Here is a 14,687-nt window from a genome sequence, read left to right on the forward strand (position 1 = left end):
GTGGTACTGTTTATCATTTTGAGGAATGCCAAACTGCTTCCCAAAGTGTACCATTTTCATTATCCACAGAAGTATATGAGGATGAATGTATTACTTTTATAATTAGAAAAGTAGTGATTTTCATTCTAGAGAAAGGCAATAAGAATATTTTAACTGTTTTTTGCAGTTTAAGATTTGTTAGTGGAAGTAGAGATGGAACAGCAAGAATTTGGCAATACCAGCAACAAGAATGGAAGAGTATAGTACTAGATATGGCTACTAAAATGACTGGGTAAGATTGGATGTTAGATATTTTAATGATTCTCTTATGGTATAGTATCTTTTACATTATTGTATTCTATTTAATAATGAAAATAAATATCTTTTTAATTTGGAGTTAATTGGTAGAAATTTGTATCTGTGTTTAGTCTCTAAGAACACTGTCTTTAACCGTTGATTGACAGATTGGATGATAGGAACATATCTGACTCATTCAAACTTCTGGTCTCTTGTGATCCAAAGATCTCTGTGCTTTACTAATGCCTATAGAATCATTCTCTGTCCTAGTTTTCTATAAGTCATTTTTATATTTTTTTAATACTAGACAACTTTGAGGGTTGTCTGTATTAAATGTCATCATATTTTTAGATATTTCTCTTGACTTACTGAGAATACCTTTATGTTTCATATTGTTAGTATTCCTACTCAACATTATAAATACAGTTAATCAGAATTACATTTCATCATCTTCACTGTTAACTAGAAGAAACATTAATTACCTCTTTAGGATACAACAGTTTCTTTAGGGTATGATCCTGAAATTAATTATTTTCCCATTAACAACAATATAGAATCAACTTTGTAGTCATAGTCAGCTACTGATAATGTCATTTGATTAAATCAATTAACTGAATTTCTTACTGCTTTTTTGTATGCCTACTTTAGTTTCAAAAAATGAATATTTAAAGGAATAAAGTGTCCATTTAATTATGTTTTCCTCATATTTTCTGGTAGCCAACCTGACCTTGTATTTTGCTTTTCAAGGTATCTGAAGATTCGTTTCTAACTTCACTCTTTTATTGCTCTCAATTAGCTAACTATAAAATTTTTGTCATTTCGTATTTTTTTCCCTCCATAAAATAAGCCTATAGATGTTGCCCTATGTGATATTAATACTTTTATTATTTTATTTCATGTGTAGTTAAAGATAGAGTTTAGGATTTTTTTATCTAAAAAGTTGCATGCTCCTAGAGAGATTTTTTTTCATAATTTGCTATTTAGATGCTCCGTTGTTCAATATTTATTAACCCTGAAATTATTTTGTTTAGGAACAATTTGCCATCTGGAGAAGACAAGGTCACTAAACTTAAGGTGACTATGGTGGCCTGGGATCGATATGACACCACAGTTATTACTGCAGTGAACAATTTCCTTTTGAAAGTATGGAATTCTATCACAGGCCAACTTCTTCATACGTTATCCGTAAGTATTCTATTTGTGGAATAATTAAAAATGATCGAAAAGGGCATTATTCTAGAAGACAGGAAATTTTAAGTTTTCTAGTTTGCTTTCTATGGCTTACTGTTGCTTGGAGAATTATTCAAAGTACCTTTGTTGACATATCTACAAAATAAGGATGGCGCATGGTGTAGCTATTAAAAGCAGATATGAAAACTTTTCAGGATCTTTTCCCATATTTATTTACCCATTATGTTATCATATGCAGTCAAGGGTATATAAGTTATTTGTTCATAGCATGAGTTGGGATTTTTGTTGTTGTTTTTAAGGGTAGAGCTGGCTTTATTTAACCCAGTATATACAAAATAGTAGCTTTTCAACATGATATAAGAAATATTATTGAAACTGTTGACATTTTTTCATACTAAATCTTTAAAATCTAGTGTGTATTTTAAGTTTAGAGGCCATCTCAGTTTCCACTAGCCACATTTCAGATGCTTAGTAGCCATATGTGGCCAGTGGCTACAGGTCTAGAATTTGTGTACCAGAGTCTTACTAGAGTGTGAAGTTCTTTAATTCAACAAATACTTATTGAGTATCCATTGTTCCAGCCACTGAGATAGGTTTAAATAGTAGATTAAAGAGTCCCTATCCTCCTAGAGTTTGTAACCTATTAAATGAAACAAAGAAACAAGCATTTAATCAAATAAGTGCTAAGAAGAGCACAATGCAAGTTTCTAGTAGGATAACCAAACTTGGTCTGGAAGGGTCAGAGAAAGCTTTCTGAGAAGGTGAAGCTTGTGTTAAGATTTGTAAGATAAGTAAAAATTTCCCAGCTCTCATCCTAAATGTCACCTGCTTGACAAGGCCTTCCTTAGCAAACAATCTTGGGTAGCCTCCCAGTCATCATCTTTATTTTCATCGTAGTATTGACCACTACCTAGTATTTTCTTACTGTATTTTTTGTTTGTTTATTTTCTGTCTCAACATGGTAGGGGATCAATGAATATTTGGTAAATTACATGTGTGAGGAGGTTGAAAGTTCCCTCCAAGAAGAGGGAAAAGCATGTACAAAGGTCTTGAGGTAGAAAGGAGGTAAAAGCCAATTTTTTGGCTAAAGCACAGAGAGCAGAAAGAGTATCACCTGATAGGAGGAGAAATAGGCAGGGGCCAGACCATGCAAGGTCTTATAGGATCTATCCTGAGACCAATAGGTACCATGAAAAGGTTTAAAAGCAAAGGAATGGCATGTGAATTTTGCTTTTGAAAAATGCCTCCTAATTGTAGCAACAGAGTAGAGAGAATAGATTGGAATGAGATAAAGATGACTCTGATTATACTGTAGGATTCTATGATAGGATGGGCCTTAATGATAATTTGCATTTGTATGGTAGTGGTGAAAATAGAGGTGTGCTTAATAAATAAAATAGGGCAGATGATAAATCTTAAGACATTACTTAATCTGACTAGGTTTTGTTTCTCATGACCAAGGACCAAAAATGGAACCCCCTATTTAAAAATCTCTCTTTCCTAATGTACGCTGATGTAGTTGTAACATTATCATTTGACTTTAACAGAGTAATTTTACTGCTTACTGATTAGGAACCTGAGAAAGTATTTACTATATCAAATTGGATATTCAGTAAGAGATTTTGTTATGACAGAGAAATAATTTTTTTGATAGTCATTGGGAAAAAAGTTTTTTGTTGGTATTTATCGAAATGAATTTTACCTCTTCATCTTCCACTTTTCATTTTGAGACATTCTGAAGTTACTTTTTAATAAGCTACATTTTTTAACATAATGGTAGTAGGGCAGGTTACTCTTTTATTTTTAGGCAATGATTTGGGGTAAAATGCACTTTTTAGGTTCACAACATGTGATTATTTCTGGAAGCTCCTGACATGTTATATGCTGATATGTTCCTAAGTGAAAAGCAATTTCAGGATGTCCCACATGCTTCTCTAAAACTTGGAGCCTGTACTCTCTGGCCAAGAATTAACAAAAATGAACAGTGATCTAAATTAGGTGTTGACAAACTTTCTTTAAGAGGCCAGATAGTAAATATTTTCGGCTTTGCAAGCCACATATGGTCTTTGTTGAATATTCTTTCATTTTTTACCACCTTTTAAAAAATGTAAAAACCACTCCTTAAGCTGTCTGTCCAGAAACATTGGGGAGCTAGTTGGCCTAAAGTTTCCAGACTCCTGATCTAAAGTCTGTAGAGATGCTGATATTGATTTATTGCTGGGGAAATATAGGAACGTTGGTTTTCAAACTTATTATTTTTTTTTTAGCAGCATACCCATTTTTCAGGTAGAATATTAAATGAAACCTTCAACTATAAAGTAGATAAAGGTAAAAAAGACAAACTATACTTTGTTGTTTGAACATATCATAGGTCCTCCCATGATACAATATGAATATCAGTGAGTATTGGATGAAGAATAATGAAGGTTTGTCTGTTATCACTGTGTCAGAATTGGGTGTTAATAAAAGATTTTGTTTGTCACATATTCTGTGACCTTTTAATAGCAAAGCCCTAGAAATATGAATTCCATTTCAGAGGCCTGATTTTGGATTGTATTTCAAATACCTTTCAGGTCTTTTGCCTATTGAATATTTTATGAAGTGAAAGTGAAAGTCACTCAATTGTGTCCGACTCTTTGAGACCCCTTGGACTATATAGTCTCTGGAATTCTTCAGGCCAGAATACTGGAGTAGGGAAGATCTCCAGGGGTTCTTTCTAACCCAGGAATTGAACCCAGGTCTCCCACATTGTAGGCCACAAGAGAAGCCCAAGAATACTGGAGTGGATAGCCTATCCCTTCCCCAGTGGATCGTCCCAACCCAGGAATTGAACTGGGGTTTTCTGCATTGCAGGGGATTTCTTTACCAACTGAGCTATCAGAGAAGCCATATTTTATGAAATCAGCATTTAAACATATAAGGAACTCTAACAACTATTTCTTGTAGTGTCCATGTTTGTAAATGCTGTTAAATTTACATACATGAATTCACCTGAATTAGATTGATAGGATACCCTGAGATCTATTAACCAAATAAGACAGATATTCAATGTTGCTTTTCATTTTTAATATTGATTTTATCACAGGGACATGATGATGAAGTATTTGTTTTGGAAGCACATCCATTTGATCAAAGGATCATACTTTCAGCAGGTCATGATGGGAACATTTTCGTTTGGGACCTTGACCGGGGGACCAAAATTCGGAATTATTTTAATATGGTAAGGGAAATCTATGTTTGTGAAAGTCAATCAGTCATGTCCGACTCTTTGCAACCCCATGTTCTATATAGTCCATGGAATTCTCCAGGCCAGAATACTGGAGTGGGTAGCCTTTCCCTTCTCCAGGGGATCTTCCCAACCTGAGGATCGAACCTGGGTCTCCCGCATTGCAGGCAGATTCTTTACCAGTTAAGCCACAAAGGAAGCCCAATCTATGCTTAGTTGATAAAAAAGCAGACTATGATAATTTGGTAATTAAAATATACTTAGTGCCAAGGAACCTCTTGCCCCCTGTTTAAATCCATATAATAACTTAGAGAATGACTCAAGATCTGAGAGTAAGGCCAACTGAGAATTCTGCCTTTCAGGGTGTCTCTGTTTTGTGGTGTTAACATTTTCCAAATTCTGTTTCCCAGCTCTTAATTCTAGAAACTCAAATTGAATAAGCACTTGGATTTAACACTAAACAAAATTACAAAAAAATTAATGTTTAAGCTATAATCCTAATGAATGAATCACAACAGTGAGTGTATTGTATCTGTGTCTGGTAAATCCTATATAGCTTAGTTAGTAATCAGGAAGTTGTTTGGCACACATGGAATTGGAGATGTAGATACTCCTAGAATATATTTCATACAAACAATGGAAAAATATGGTGAAGTATCTCTTCTCCCAGTTGAACACCCTCCTATGGTGATGAGAATACTCATATTTCCCATATTTATTGTTCCTTTCTGAAAAATAGTTCTGACTAGATATTTCTAAATTATTGGCCTTTGAGCTCCCTTTTATAGGCTTTATACAGATTTAGAGTGTTAATAATAACCCTTTGTCTTTTGTCAGTGAGATTGATTTGTGTGCTTTAATTTTAGGATGTTTTTTTTAAAGTTTGATTTGCAGTTTAAATATGAAGATAATATCTTGACTTTCCTGAAATAGCACCTTTATTAATCTGGTTGTGTTTAGGTCGTTTATATTCTCCTCAGTCATTCATGCAGTCCTTCTTCAGTTAGGGCATTGCTAGTAATGTTTGATACGATGCATTTCATATTGAAACTCCCTAATTTCTTTCAGAGCTTTACTATTACGGTATGATTCTGGCTACAGAAGTCAGAGAGTACATTGGAATGTTGATGTATCACAGAATCCACAATATTAGCAAGTAGAAGCTATTGACTACTTATTGTTTGAAAATTACCTCCTAAGGTGACTTAAGGTGACTTCTAAATTTCAGATTGAAGGCCAAGGCCATGGTGCAGTGTTTGACTGTAAATTTTCACCAGATGGTAATCATTTTGCCTGCACTGATTCACATGGGCATTTGCTGCTTTTTGGATTTGGATGCAGTAAATACTATGAAAAGGTTAGTATACTTAATTGTTGTTATAGATTGCGATTTTTGATAGTATCATTCATACATCTTATTTGAAGCTTTATGGTTAATAAAGGTCACTATGTTTCAATAGATATAAAATAACAAAGTTGCCTTTTTTTGTAAAATTTTTCGTCACTGCTAGAATATAAGGCATGGCAGTTCAAATTACTATTAAGATATAGGGTGATGTGGATATAAAAATTCATTGGAAAACACTCTTGGTTAGTACATATTCTCTCTCTATACTACCTTTTAGGTGTAATAAGAGAATAACTTGACCAGGTTACATCCTTTACTTATCCTAAATTAGGAATAAACAACTCATTACTGAATGTTTATTTTACCTATTATTGATCTTGTTAAAATACTTTGGAAGCTAATTTAATTGATTTCTTTTATTTTATTAGCTGTGAGTTTAGGATAGATGATAGAATCTTGGAGTTGGAAAAGAACTAGAGTCTTTGAGTTCATGTTGATACTTAATCACCTTTGTGTCTTTCATGCATTGATATTTACCTGTCTCACCATTTATATTATACTCTGTCTATTCTTGTTTGAATAAAAACAAGCAAGAAAAATAGTTATTAAAGTTTGTATGTTTTTTTTCTTTACTTTACCATATTGTATTGGTTTTGCCATACATCAACATGAATTTGCCATGGGTGTACATGTGTTGCCCATCCTGAACCCTCCTCCCACCTCCCTCCCCATACCATCCCTCTGGGTCATCCCAGTGCACCAGCCCCAGGCATCCTGTATCATGCATCGAACCTGGACTAGTGATTCGTTTCATATGTGATATTAACATGTTTCAATGCCATTCTCCCAAATCATCCCACCTGCCCCTCTCCCACAGAGTCCAAAAGACTGTTCTATACATCTGTGTCTCTTTTTGCTGTCTCACATACAGGGTTATTGTTGCCATCTTTCGAAATTCCATATATATGTGTTAGTATACCATATTGGTGTTTTTCTTTCTGGCTTACTTCACTCTGTATATTAGGCTCCAGTTTCATCCACCTCATTAGAACTGATTCAAATGCAATCTTTTTAATGGCTGAGTAATACTCCATTGTGTATATGTACCACAGCTTTCTTATCCATTCATCTGCTGATGGACATCTAGGTTGCTTCCATGTCCTGGTTATTATAAACAGAGCTGTGATGAACATTGGGGTACATGTGTCTCTTTCAATTATGGTTTCCTCGATGTGTATGCCCAGTAGTGGGATTGCTAGGTCATAAGGCAGTTCTATTTCCAGTTCTCCATAGAGGCTGTACTAGTTTGTATTCCCACCAACAATGTAAGATGGTTCCCTTTTCTCCACACCCTCTCCAGCATTTATTGCTTGTAGACTTTTGGATAGCAGCCATTCTGACTGGTGTGAAATGGTACCTCATTGTGGTTTTGATTTGCATTTCTCTGATAATGAGTGATGTTGAGCATCTTTTTATGTGTTTGTTAGCCATCTGTATGTCTTCTTTGGAGAAATGTCTGTTTAGTTCTTTGGCCCATTTTTTGATTGGGTTGTTTATTTTTCTGGAAGTGAGCTGTGGGAGTTGCTTGTATATTTTTGAGATTAGTTCTTTTGTCAGTTTTTTGCAACTTAAAAATAACTAACTTTATCTACTACATTATTGTTTTGCTTCCTCTTATCCTAATTGGAGAAATATGATAGGGAAGGGCCAGAAAATAATATATATTATTGGGTTTTGTGGAGAAAAATAGCATTATGATCTAGGTGATTCACTTCTACCTAGGGAGAACATATGACAATAGAGGAGTATATAGATAATGCAAAAATTGTCTGATTTGAAAAACAAACATGCTCTAGGAATGAACATAAATGCTTGTTAATAAATTTCCTGTGCCCATTAAATACTAAAAGTCTATCATAAAGATTCCAGATCAGATGTTCTTCCATACTGATTATCGACCTCTTATCCGTGATGCCAACAACTATGTATTGGATGAACAAACCCAACAAGCTCCTCATCTCATGCCTCCACCATTCTTGGTGGATGTTGATGGAAATCCTCATCCCACAAAATTTCAAAGACTGGTACCAGGACGGGAAAATTGTAAAGATGAACAACTTATACCACAGCTGGGATATGTGGCTAATGGTATGTTATCAACAAAATCAAATTTAAAATGTTTTGTAAAGTGTTGAACTTACTCTTCTCTCTGTAATATATCCCCATGCTAAACTATGTAGTAGGTTATAATATATTTTACCTGAAAGTGAAAAGTGTTAGTTGCTCAGTCATGTTCAACTCTTTGTGACCTCATGGACTATTGCCCACCAGGCTCCTTCATCTGTGGAATTTTCTAGGCAAGAATACTGGAGTGGGTTTCCATTCCCTTCTCCAGGAGATCTTCCCAACCCAGGTTTTGCAGGCAGATTTTTTACATCTGAACCACCAGGGAAGCCCCATATTTTATCTGATACCTTATTAATTTTCAGTGGCATAGAACTTCTTACCTTACCAATGTAATTTTTTACATTGTTTATCTCATCTAGACACAGATAAATGGATTAGGGCAAACAAGAGTACACTGAAGCAGAGAATGTATTGACCTGCTTCCTTAGAAACCTGAACATATGTATGATCCTGATGCTTTCAGAACTGACTTTTAATGATAATTTAAGATGGTTTAAAACTCAACATTCAAAAAACTAAGATCATGGCATATGGTCTCATCACTTCATGGCAAATAGATGGGGAAACAAAGGAAACAGTGACAGACTTTATTTTCTTGGGCTCCAAAATCACTGCAGACAGGAACTGCAGCTGTGAAATGAAAAAATACTTGCTCCTTGGAAGGAAAGCTATGACAAACCTAGGAAGCACATTTAAAAGCAGAGACATTAATTTGCCTACAAAGGTCTGTATAGTCAAAGCTATGGTTTTTCCAGTAGCCATGTATGGATGTGAGAGTTGGACCGTAAAAGAAGACCAGGTGCTGAAGAATTGATGCTTTTGAACTGTGGTGTTGGAGAAGACTCTTGAGAGTCCCTTTTACTGCAAGGTTATCAAACCATTCAGTTCTAAAGGAAATCAGTCCTGAATATTCATTGGAAGGACTGATGCTGAAGCTCTGATACTTTGGCCATCTGATGTGAAGAACCAACTCATTGGAAAAACCCTGATGCTGGGAAAGTTTGAGGGCAGGAGGAGAAGAGGGTGACAGAAGATGAGGTGGTTCGATGGCATCACTGACTCAATGGACATGAATTTGAGCAAACTCCAGGAGATGGTAAAGGACAGGGAAGTCTATGCTTCCTGCAGTCCATGTGGGTGCAATCTGTGGGTTCACGAAGAGTCAGACACGACTGAGTGAACCACAAAAGTGATGATTAAATTTAGTAACTTTAGTGTGTCAAGCTTTTATAATTGGTGAAATTCTACTGCTCTTAGTATTGGTATTTTAATTTGAGAGTACATAGTTAATGGACTGAAGAAGAGGAAATTTAAAGAACTATAAACTGGAAGGTGGCTGTTTACCCACCACCCTCATGTTTGAAATGTAAAGAATTATTTAGTGTTCGGGAGGAGAATGCTAAGTGTTTAAATAACAGTAGTATTGGAGGATATTGACGACACAGTGATGAGTGTGATGCATGATGGGAGCATAGTAGAAAAAGACATTAAAAAAAACAACCCTTTTGGTTAATGTGTTTCCCTTAGGTATACTGCCTCCATCCCACCCTGACACCAAAATGTCTTGATATGTTAGTTTGTTACTTGTAGGTTTTCTTCCAAGTATGAGGCAATGAGTTATTTGTTTGCAAATGGAATTTTATATCCTTACTTACAAATTAAGACTTGACCTTTATAGAATGAAATGTTACATATCCTTTTTACATTCTCTCATAAAGATTTGTAGAGCAATGAAATGGTGTTAAACATGTGATAATAGTTACTTTGTTGATGTCATATTTAATTAAACAAGGAGGAAATGTATGAATATTAAATAGGAGGTAGAGCTGAAAACATGAATTTTAAAAATCTATATTTTATCATATATTTTTTCCTGTAAGATCTGATCACTTGGCTACTCTTAACAGATACCATTTACTCTGACTAGAAGACAAGATGAAAAACAGGTCTAAGATGTAGTTAAGAAAGAAAAAGATAATAGAAATAAATAAAATTTTCATTCGGATGTAATAATTGAATTTCATTATAAGAAATAATTTTTATACTCAAATGTATGAAAAGTGAAAGTGAATGTTGCTCAGTCATGTCTGACTCTTTGTGACCCCATGGACTATACAGTCCATGGAATTCTCCAGGCCAGAATATTGGAGTAGGTAAGCCTTTTCCTTCTCCAGGGGATCTTCCCAACCCAGGGATGGAACCCAGGTCTCCCGAATTGCAGGTGGATGCTTTACCAGCTGAGCCACACGGGAAGCCCAAGAATACTGGAGTGGGTAGCCTATCCCTTCTCCAGGGGAATCTTCCCGACCCAGGAATTGAACCAGGCCCTCCTGCATTGCAGGTGGATTCTTTACCAACTGAGCTATCAGGGAAGCCCTCACATCTGTCTACTGAGATGTTATCAAAAGAAACAATATTATAAAGACCGTAATTTTGATTTCTTTCAGAAAGGAAGTTCTCATGAAAGATGCAAAGCATTTTCGGTATTTGCCATTGAACTTATTAAAACCTTACTCAAATATTTACTCCTAACTTTTAGCTTCAGAGGACCCTGATGGGCTTCAGTCCATAGGATCACAAAGAGTCAGACATGACTGGGCAAATGAGCATGCACACAACTTTTAGCTTTGAATATTCCATAGAGAAAATTCATTCTTAATAATTTAATCACTTTTTTTTTCTGTAAGATGAGAAGGTCCTTATCAAAATGTCTGACATTGGGTATATTGGTTAAGTTAAATACACAAGCTGACGTACTTAAAAGCTCTTTAAAAATATTTTGTTTGCTATATGTTTTATTTTCATTTTAATCCTTTAAAAATTATTTGTCTAGCAACTTATAGATTGACCTTGATTTTACTCTACTTATGGTATACAGAAATGTAAATAATTTTGTGGCGTTATATCTTTGGTCTGATTTAGGTGATGGTGAAGTAGTAGAACAGGTAATTGGGCAACAAACCAATGATCAAGATGAGAGCATTCTTGATGGAATAATCAGGGAGTTACAAAGAGAACAAGATCTGAGGCTAATTAATGAAGGAGATGCTCCACATTTTCCAATTAATAGATCATATTCTTCTAATGGTGGTAAGTATGTATATATTTGTAAAATATATGATGAATGTACTTTATTTTATCTGTAACAAATAATTACACATGAGGAACATTTTAGGTTTTTAAATAAAAGCAACATTTTGTTAAAGTTTTGATATCAGATACACCAAAGTGCCAGGATCTCATTATCATTTGGGAGTAAAGTAATTTAGCATGTTCTAAGGAGTACAGACCGTGTATTTTAATATACTATTTTCTTTAAACTTAGTAATGTATTTGCAGTCTTATTCTAATAAGCAAGGTGCTATAACAAGTCCAGTCCCTTCTAGGGGAACTGACCTATAAAGTTTGCAAAATTAAAATCACTTTAAATTTAAAAATTACTTTCAGAAATATTTGCCCTCATTTATTGAAAAAGTAGGCTTCCCTGGTGGCTCAGATGGTAAAGAATCAAAACAGCAACATATCATCTGTCTCTCTTGAGTTTACAAAAACACTGGCAGACAACAAGCCCTCTTCTTAGGGAATACAGTTCTTAATAGACTCTCAAAAGTTTGATCTCATAGTATTATTGTAATCTATTGTAGGTCTTCCTTCACTTTACATGTCACAAGTTTGATCTCATAGTATTATTCTAATCTATTGTAGGTCTTCCTTCACTTTACATTAAATATGTTTATGCATCTGAGTTTTGTATAATCTTAGGCTGTGTTAGTTTTACTTTTGTTAAGAACTGTTCAACTTTAAAAATGCATCCTCTTATGGGATTTTGGCACATGTTTCTTTGTATGTTCACATAATTGCGGTCATTGATTTGGGTAGTGTAGTGTTTTGGAATCCACAGGAATGTGATCTAAATTTGAGGTGATTCACAGGGTCTTTTACTCACTTTCTGATTTGTTTAGTATCCCATAAAATTAAAATTAAAATATTATTTGTTCATGTCACTTGGAGGACCTATCTCATATAACTTTCCTTAACCTGGAATAAGGTAAGACATTGACTGATGATCCTATATGTCCAAGCCTTTTGTTCCTAAGACATAAAACTTTCTTAGAACCCTGATTTTAGAGATCAGTAACTTCATTACTAGATTTACATGAATAGATTTGAATGCTGTTAAGCAAACAGATTCCATTGTCATCTCTTTGCAGTGTTCATTTGTTTTGAGTTTTTTTCTGATGCATACTTTAACAGTTTAGTGTTTCAGTTACCATTTTTGTTTTATTTGCAAATAGAACAAAATAATCAGAAACTTTTGTGGAGGATTAAAAAGAAAAGTAACATTTCTATTACTTATTTCCTTTTTCTTTCCTTCCTTATCAATTTTGAAACTGAAATTTTGATAGTTTTTTTATAATTTTATTTTTTATTTTATTGTTTTATTTTAAAATCTTTGGCTGCCCTGGATCTTCATTACTGCATGAGGGCTTTTCTCTAGTTGTAGCAAGCAGGGCTCCTACTCATTGCAATGCATGGACTTCTCATTACAGTGGATTCTCTTTGTTGCAGAACACAGCCTCTAGGCATGCAGGCTTCAGTAGTTGCCACGTGTGGGCTCAGTAGCAGTTATAGGCTGTAGAGCATGGACTCAGTAATTGTGCATAGTTTCTCCTTTTCCTTCAGCTATTTTTTTAATAAATGATATTTATGTTATTTATTTATTCATTCTTGGCTGCACTAAGTCTTCATTGCTTTGCTTGAGTTTTTTCTAGTTGCAGCGAGTAGGGGCTGGCTACTCTTTGTTGCAGTGTTCAGGCTTCTCATTGCTATGTCTTCTCTTGTTGCAGAGCATGGACTTTAGGCACAAGGGTTTCAGTAAAACTGTGGCCCACAGGCTCAGTAGTCATGGCTTATGGGCTTAGTTGTTCCACAGCATATGGAATCTTCTGGTACCAGGGATAGAACCCATGTCCCCTACATTTGCAGGCTAATTCCCAAACACTGGACCACACAGGAAGTCCTATATTTTTTTCTTCCTATTTTTGAAAAGTTTTTTTGGGTTTTATTCAGAAACCTTTTAATGGACTAAAGGTAGAATTTAGATTAAAAAGCTGCTTTCTGAACTAGTACTAATAACATGTATAAATCTACCAAATACATTAAACACAGTTTTTGTATTTACTGAGCATTTAGTAGATGACAGATGTGAAAGTACTTTGAAAAAAATCAAAAGAGCTATAGAGACAATAAACATTTATTGAGTACCTGCTTTATTTATAAAACTATAAAGACCATAAAGGGGATACAGAAAATATATTAAAGGAACAGCAATATTGTCTAGCAGTATTATCTTTGAATCTCATATTTTATTTAGAGCTCTGATCTGGAAAAGTTTGGTGTCTTTCTTTGCTCAGAGCATGGAGCATTCCTTTGTTTTTGTTTTAGCTCTGAGAAATCCAGATATGGACATATCTTCTTCCCCAAATATTGGACTGCGACGTAGTGGTCAGATTGAAGGTGTCCGACAAATGCATAACAATGCTCCTAGAAGCCAGATGGCCACTGAACGAGATCTCATGGCATGGAGCAGAAGAGTGGTAGTCAATGAGCTAAATAATGGGGTTAGTAGGTGAGTCAATATGGTAACATTCATAAGAACATTGAGAGTTTTCTTTTTTAGTAAATAAAAATGTACTATGTTAGGCTAATAACTAAGTTTTTTTTTTTTTAATCTAGCTGAGTCATGCATTATTTTTTCCACATTCTTCCATTTGTTCATTCCATAACAACTATTTAAAGATTATCGTAAATTTTCTTAGCTTGTTACTAAATGGTTTGGGGAATAATGAAAAGTGAAAAACCTGATCTCTGTCTTCTTTGAGTTTATAGTCTAGGTTAGAAGATAAGAAAAAAATATTAAGTAAGAACATGAAGCCAGTAAATATGTCAGTGATACATGGACCCAAAAATTCAACAGTGGTTCTGAGGAAACTCAGAATTGGAACAGTTTGGGAGTGCAGTACAGATACATAGTAGAGCCCAGCGCATATTGTAGTTTTAGAAATATAAGTAGACTTCTTTGGATGAAAGGATTTCATTAGGATGAATTTCAAACTTGAAGTCCCTATCTTTATCAGTAAACCTTAACATTTACTATAATAATGACAAATAATGTACAACAACTGGAAATAGATTTGGAAAAGAGAAAGCACATTGACAGAGGACCTATAAAATCCATTTAAATCATGATATCTTCCCAGTAGACCTTCTCACTAGCTGAGCCAACAAGTAGCAAAATTAATTTGGTTTCACCTTAATATTTCTTTAGCAGTAATAAGAAAAAGGGAGACATGGCTAATTTATGAACTGAATGCTACCCCCTGGCAGTAGAACAATTTAATGTAATTCTCTGCTCAAAGTGTTAAAAGTAGAATTGAAAGCAGGGACTCAGATATTTGT

General features: G+C 34.6%; 1 protein-coding gene across 1 annotated transcript in view; it reads left to right on the top strand.

Moving 5' to 3' along the window:
- The window catches only part of BRWD3 (bromodomain and WD repeat domain containing 3), a 160,128-nt gene that overhangs the window by 70,541 nt on the left and 74,900 nt on the right, over positions 1-14,687 (top strand). Inside the window, exons 13-19 of the mRNA XM_005700591.3 lie at positions 167-271; positions 1,308-1,461; positions 4,553-4,687; positions 5,922-6,050; positions 7,964-8,189; positions 11,151-11,318; positions 13,674-13,857. Of these exons, the coding sequence (XP_005700648.2) occupies positions 167-271; positions 1,308-1,461; positions 4,553-4,687; positions 5,922-6,050; positions 7,964-8,189; positions 11,151-11,318; positions 13,674-13,857 (1,101 nt within the window). The remainder of the gene's footprint in view (positions 1-166; positions 272-1,307; positions 1,462-4,552; positions 4,688-5,921; positions 6,051-7,963; positions 8,190-11,150; positions 11,319-13,673; positions 13,858-14,687) is intronic.

This window comes from Capra hircus, assembly GCF_001704415.2.
Source record: "Capra hircus breed San Clemente chromosome X unlocalized genomic scaffold, ASM170441v1, whole genome shotgun sequence".
Taxonomy (NCBI): domain Eukaryota; kingdom Metazoa; phylum Chordata; class Mammalia; order Artiodactyla; family Bovidae; genus Capra; species Capra hircus.